Source organism: Chrysochloris asiatica, unplaced genomic scaffold, assembly GCF_000296735.1.
Source record: "Chrysochloris asiatica unplaced genomic scaffold, ChrAsi1.0 scaffold00011, whole genome shotgun sequence".
Classification (NCBI taxonomy): Eukaryota; Metazoa; Chordata; class Mammalia; order Afrosoricida; family Chrysochloridae; genus Chrysochloris; species Chrysochloris asiatica.
In genome coordinates this window covers 19,302,472-19,309,669 of record NW_006408529.1, presented here as the reverse complement: position 1 = coordinate 19,309,669, position 7,198 = coordinate 19,302,472, and the positions used below count along the sequence as shown (strand labels likewise).

The window sequence follows — 7,198 nt, the reverse complement described above, 5'->3', positions numbered from 1 at the left end:
TGTCATCCCACAACTCTTCTAGTGTTCGGTTTTTAGTGCTTAGTGTATCAAATCTGTTCTTCGTATGATCTCTAAAACTCACTTTGAGGAGGCTGCTCTTCCAAAGTCATATTTTGAGTGCTTTCCAACCTGTGAGGCACATCATTTGGCACGATATCTGACAAAGTTCCACAGCTACCCATAAGGTAGTCAGTGGCTAAGCATTCAGAAGTAATTCACCTCTTTTTCTTCCTAGTCTGTCTTAGTCTGAAAGCTCTGCTGAAATGTGTCCACCATGGATGACCCTGCTGGTATTTAAAACACCAGTGGTATAGCTTCCAGCATCACAGCAACACATAAACCACCATAGTACAAAAAACTGACAGACCAGTGGTGGGCTACATATATAGCAAATACTATCTGTTAGCTATGAACCATTGTATCTATTTACTCCTCAACTCCCTGTATTCCACTAGCCCAGATCATTAATGACCCTCATGTTGTTCATTTAAATGAAAATATTTTACCTCTTTAGCAGCATCTGTTACTGTCTACTATCCACACAATTCCTGTAATGTCTCCTGGCCTGGCTTTATGCCATAGCATTCGTCACTTTCTTTCTATCTCAAATGTTATGTTCCCATCATTCTGAATGGCTTTTGTATAAGATCAGGTCAGACTCTTCCTTGACTCTAGTCTCCTTGAGAATGTCCAGTTAGTTCACATACTAATATTGAGACTTTAAAAGAATAAAAGAGGGGAGTGAGCAGATTCCAAAATTCCTTTCTATATGTTATATAAGGTAATATGAAGTCCCAGTTGCTATTCTACCTTATGTTACCTCTCATGAAACTTTCATTGGAGGCAAAGAAAACACACATTCTACAGGCAATATCCACTTTACACTATAATTGATTTCCTCTGAAATAATAATAATTGGACACAGTTAGAAAGGGGTCAGGATAAAGTCATTACAAAGTCAGAATAGCGAATGGATCACATATACTACCATATTCATAAAAGGGCGGGAATATCTCCAAAACAGTTTTCATAATCCAAATTTCCTGGACATTAACCTTTGTCTAACAACCTTTATGCTAACAACCTCATTGTTGCTGTTGTTAAGTGCCATTGAGTCAGTTCTGAGTCATAATCACCCTCTATGGGGTTTCCCAGGAGTGTCTGGTGGGTTTGAACTATTGACCTTGTGGTTAGCAATCCATTGCTTATCCTACAGCATAACACTAGGCCTCTATTTCTATAATTAAGTAACCTATGTAACAAGTCCCTCTGGTGTTGATGTAATATAACACAACTGAAACACTTGTAGGTGTTACTTCTAAAGAATTAAGCTTCTCTGAGTTTGAGCAAGTTACATAGTTACATAGTTACATAGACCCTGATCGACCTAGATCTGGTTAGTCTGATTATGGGGGAGACTTGGAGACTCCTGAGCCCATGGATAAGGACATGACCATGGAGGGCTAGAGCTGAGAGTGAAGCATACAATTGATATGAAGTAAGGGGATATGCACAAGGACACCCAAACTTGCAGATAGTGCCCATTGGACCTAGCTTCAGTGGCTGGATGTTAAGAACCCAACTAGAGGAAGGAAAAGAGGGGAAAAAGCATTTTTTTTAAAGGAAACAATTTTAAATTGCTACAATCTGATGAACTTGACCTATACTTATAGATATCGTAGCTTAAAATACCAAGCAAAAGGGAAAAAAATCTTTACAGCATGGATCATTCCCATTCCCTCTATACACAGGGTTGTTAGGGATGGGTAACTTAGACATTGGCTACCTAAAATGAGGGAGTTGTAAAAGCACGAAGTGACTAACTTACAAGTTTTCAAGACGGAGTTTAGATTCAGAATGTGCAGAGGGAGGGTAGAATCCCCACTGAGTGGTTTTCATCCTGTTTGACAGGTCTGGTAAAAGGAGATGGGGACAAGACTCTCATGATTCAATAGTGAGTAATTGCGATTGTCACAACTGTAAAGGTAGAAGTTTTGTAGAAAAAAGGGGTGAGTGGTCGATCTTACAGTCCCAGATCAGAGGACCCTGGGACCAAAAAGGGACAAGAGCAGAAGTAGAGTGTGGGACCCTAGCCAGAGGAGCAGTGATGCCAGAGATGGAGGCAGAAATGATGACATGGAGAGATGGAGCAGGAGGACTCTAGACTCATGGAGGAAGAGGTGATGTGTGTTGGTTGCAAACATGGGGCAGGCTTGCAGGGTGTGCCCTTTGACTGTTTGAATGATTGTATATTCCTGAGTGTTTTGTTGTACAACAAAACAAAAAACAGAGGGAATAGAAGCAAATACTTTTGAATGATGAAACATGCAGGGGATTGTAATCATTGCAATGAAACAAATATGATAGGATGAGTATAAAACTGATGTTCCCCCATGAAAATTATTAGCAATTCACAATAAAAACTTTTTAAAAAAGAATTAAGCTCCTCACTGTATACCAGCTGAAAACTCTAAGGGTGTGTGTTCTTCACTATAGCAATTGACCAACCTGATTTTACACTGATAGTATCATATTGTTTCCAGTAAGGTTTTGTAAGCAAATTTCAGACATCATCACAGGTCTTTTCATACACCTCTTCAAAGTGCACCATTTTTCTCTCTGCTTCCTTCCCCACCATATCTTCTCTTGGCAAGCTTCCATAAACCTGTCATATCCCAATCTCCTTGGGATGCCTCATCTCCACAAAATCATAGTAAATACCTCAACTCTGAGACCCTGCATAACTGTACAATAACATTGTCACATTTTAATGAACTTGTTCATTTGCTTATATTACAAAATCAGGTTCTCTAACAACAGGAACCGTGTTGTGATCACCATTTTATTCCCAGGGGCCTTTCTCATACATGGTAAAACCTAACCAGAAAAGGAAACCCATTGCTATCGAGCCAGTTCTAACTCATAGTGACCTCATAGGACAGGGCAGAACTGCTCCATTGGGATTCCCAGATGTAACTCTCTAAAGACGACGACATCTTTCTCCCATGAAGCAGCTCGTGGGTTCAAACCACTGACCTTTCTGCTAGCAGCCTGATGTTTAACTCATTGTGCTACCAGGACTCATTTTTATACCTGATATAAAGTCGGTGCTAAATGAGTGATTTTGAATCCATAAAAGAGAACAAGCCTAATAGCATCTTGTATTATGCACATTGAACAACTGAGTCTAAATTTTGTGAACGGACATATATTAAAATAGGAGACAGGAAGAATATAAGCAAGAGAACATGCTCTTTCAAATTCACTTTCCAGTTAGTTAAGCATGTAAAATATAGACAAACATTCCAGAACATGAGTAAAGATGTTCTTACTCTCACTGCCAGAATAAAAATTCCCTCCTAATAATTAGAAATGTCCTCTTTGAGCTCTTAAAACTGATGCAGGTATCCACACCCAAGCCAATTAGTCTTGGCATTACCCTGGCCAGACATAGTTTTAAAAATGGTCAATGATATATTTTAGGTCAATGAGATCCAAATGATGCTCTGCTGGGGTCTCTGCACAATAATTTTTTTTTCTCTTTTTAGAGTGAGTTACCAAAAGAAGCATTCTCTTCTCATCTAGTCTGTGTGGTGTCCGTGTCAAAGACTGGAACCGCAGCATTTTGCCATCATAAAATAAATCTAACAAAACAGAAGCCAAAGAAGAGTGGTGGAAATAATCCATTCCAAGTCCACCCTGAGGTCCCCATGAATCTGTGTCTTGCTTCAACAGTGTTTGAATGGAACAGATCCTGGGACTCCCGCACCTCCAGCTTTGGACCACCTTTAACATCTTCAGGTGCAATCTCTTCTCCGGGACCATCTTCTTGACCATTCCCTGTTACTGGGACCAGCTAACACCATTTTTGTGTGTGTGTTTGTGTGGTTAGCTCCAAAATCTTCAACCAACCATAAGCTCTCAGATCCGTCAGAATTATGCCGCTGAAGAGAAGGCTGGCGTCAACCATCTGGTTAATCTGCATCTGCAGGCCTCTTACACCTACTTCTCTCTTGGTTTCTATTTTAGTTGTGATGATGTGGTCTTGGAAGGTGGGGGACACTTGTTCTGTGAGATGGCGATGGAGAAGCATGAGGGTGCTGAACGTCTCTTGAAACTGCAAAACTGGTGTGATGGTTGCGCACTCTGCCGGGACATGCAGAAGCCATCCCAAGATGAGTGGGGAAGAATCCTGGATGCCATGAAAGCCGCCCTGGCCCTGGAGAAGAACCTGAACCAGTCTCTTCTGGATCTGCATGCCATGGGTGCTACCCACACAGACCCTCATCTCTGTGACTTTAGGGAGAACCATTTCCTCGACAAGGAGGTAAAAATTATCAAGAAAATGGGCAAACATTTGACCAATCTCTGTAGGATGGCAGGGCTGGGCGAATATCTCTTGGAGAGACTCACCTTCAAGCACATGACTAGGAAGAGCCTGTGGAATCCCGCAACCTGTGAAGGGCCTTTCTGCATCCCTCTGCTCACCTCAGACCTTCTCCCTGAACCTTGCTCTCCAGCCACAGAGGCAGCATAGTTAACAACCCAGAGCCTCTAGTCTCCCAAGCCATAGACCAAGTGAAAACAATAAAGCTTCCTTTTACAGCAACAAAAAAAAAAGAAAAGAAAACATCAAAAATCAGTTTCTTGATATTTACTGATGAGTTACTCAATCAAACCAACTGAACTTTCCCTATGGCTTAATCCATTCCACTCCTATTTTCCATTACTTATGCATAAAAGTAATTAACTGTAAATCTGAAAATAAGATGCAGAATCCAAACTCTAACGTTTCTATTTCATTTTTTTTTTTTCTGCATACACTGCCTAATAGAGACGGTGTTTTGACCTGTATGATTACTCACTTAAATCAGATTAATTGAAAAAATACAATCTGACACCAAAGGTTGTTTGGTGGAATTTACCAAATCACCAGGAAAATTTGCAGCTGCCTATGAACTATGAATCGGGCTGCAAATCTTAAGGTCAGCAGTTTGAAACTACCAGCTCTTCCGTGAGAGAAAGATGAGGTTTTCTGCTCCTGGAAAGATTTACAGCCTCGGAAACCCTGTACAGGGTCGCTATGGGTCGGAACCGATGTGATGACACATAACAACAACAACATGAACTACCAGGCATTCCTTGTTGTTGTTAAATACCATCGAGACGGTCCTTACTCATAGTAGATAGCCTCATCTTTCTCCCGCGGAACAGCTGGTAGACTCAAACCGCTGACTTTGGTGTTCACAGTCCAGTGCTTATCCTACAGAGGCACAAGGCTCCCTGCAAGACATTAGGAAGCAATTTTATTCTAAGGCAGGACTCAGATGCATCTACTCCAAAGTGGTCTATCCTTAAAGTGCTGAGGTTTAGCTGAATTCTTTACGTGACTTGAGGTTAAACAAATAAAATACATTTTGAAGAAGTTTGAGAAGTTTGAGCACATATCCTCATGCTTGTTTAGGAAATTTAGCATAGCTGCAGTATTCACAAATAATTCCCAACCTACAACCTTCACTGAGAGAAGGAATAAACCGAAGCTCATTATTTCAACTGTTGCTCTGTTTCCTGCCCAGGCCAAAAGCTAAAAAGAATGAATTTAAGTAGAGTCTTACAGATAATCAATTTATTTAAAGACTGTCCAGAAAATTTGGAATGCGATTATTAAAAAATATTGGTGTTTGGTAATTACCCATAGTAAATGACTGATTTACTGCAGTCTTAGTTATAAAATTTGGAAGCATTATTCTTAGGCATTTATATCCCAAATTCAATCACATTTGGTCAATTACACTAGCAAGCCATGCAGGTACAAGATGAAATTTAAAAAAAAAAAAAAATTGGGGCTTCCATAGGAAAGACTGGGAGTAGTCTTAAAGCAGCACAGTTTCAAATTCATCATTTTGAACACTTGGAGTCTGATAATTCTTTGCTGTTAGGAGGTCCTGTGCTTGTAGAATGTTTGTGTTTGGCAGCATACCTCACTATCACCCACTAGATGCTAACAGAAGCCCTCAGTTATGTCAAATATGTGGTATTTCTCCACACATTGCCAAATGTTCCTTGTCCTGATTGATAACTACTGCTCGAAGAGTAAAAAAATACTTCTCAAATAGAGTGATGATAATTTGACCTGGTAGGAACAAGAACTAATTTTCACAGTGTCTGTAAAGTGAATGCAAATACTCTATCTAAAAGGGAAATGAAATTTGTTTACAAAGACCATAGAATGGCCAATGGCCTGACAATAGTTCTGTATTCAAATGCTGTGTATCACATTTTGTTGTTAAGTGCCATCCAGTTGTTTCCAACCCATAGTGACCTTGTATAGGGTTTCTGAGGAGCAGCTGGTGAGCTTAAACTGCTGACCTTGGAATTCAAACCGACTTTGTAGTCCAGTGCATTAACCCACAGCACCACACCAGGATTTCTGGATGTAACTAGCACTGTGATAAACCCTGGGAATTCAACAATGACCAAGATACAATTCTTGTCTTCAAAAATATATTTAGTCTTTTGGTGTCTGGCTGAGGAGGAGCTAGGGAAACAGAGAGTGACTTGGGAAGGCATCTATAACTCTGGATGCAGTGTTAGTGTTGAGAGAACTGAGCAGAGGCAAATTTCTAGAGAAAGATGTGAGATGAGAATGGAACTGTGGCACTGTGGGTTAATGTGCGAGACTGCAAAGTCGATTTGAACCACAAGGTCAGCGGTTCAAGCTCACCAGCTGCTCCTTGGAAACCCTATACAGGGTTGCTATGGGTCAGAACTGACTCGACGACACTTAACAACAGCAACAACAATGGGATCCTGGTGTGGCACACTGTAAGTTAAGCATTGGACCGCAATGTCAGTTGGAACCACAAGGTCGGCAATTCAAACTCACCAGTTGCTCCTCGGAAACCCTATACAGGATCGGTATGAGTTGGAATGGACTCGATAGCATTTAACAGCAATAACAGCTGGAGATCAAGATGGGGTTTGAAGGTGAGAGCAGAAACAAAGCTCATTCCTGAAACAGAACCAAGATTTACAAAAGTCAGGAATTAAAAGAGAACAGTGCAGTTCAACATGGCTGGAATAGACGGCAGGGAAGAACTGATCATGTTTCCAAATGCATCTTAGACCAAATGGGTGAAACATGATCAGTTACTTTCCAGTATTCTCATCACATTTTGGACAAAACTCAAAACAAGAT

At 40.6% G+C, this 7,198-nt stretch overlaps 1 protein-coding gene across 1 annotated transcript in view; it reads left to right on the top strand.

Annotated features, from left to right (window-relative positions):
- LOC102811288 (ferritin light chain-like) overlaps window positions 1–4,537 on the top strand; it is a 139,231-nt gene extending 134,694 nt beyond the window's left edge. The window contains exon 2 of the mRNA XM_006834511.1: window positions 3,893–4,537. Coding sequence (XP_006834574.1) covers window positions 3,893–4,537 — 645 coding nt within the window. The remainder of the gene's footprint in view (window positions 1–3,892) is intronic.
- Window positions 4,538–7,198: the final 2,661 nt, after the last annotated feature.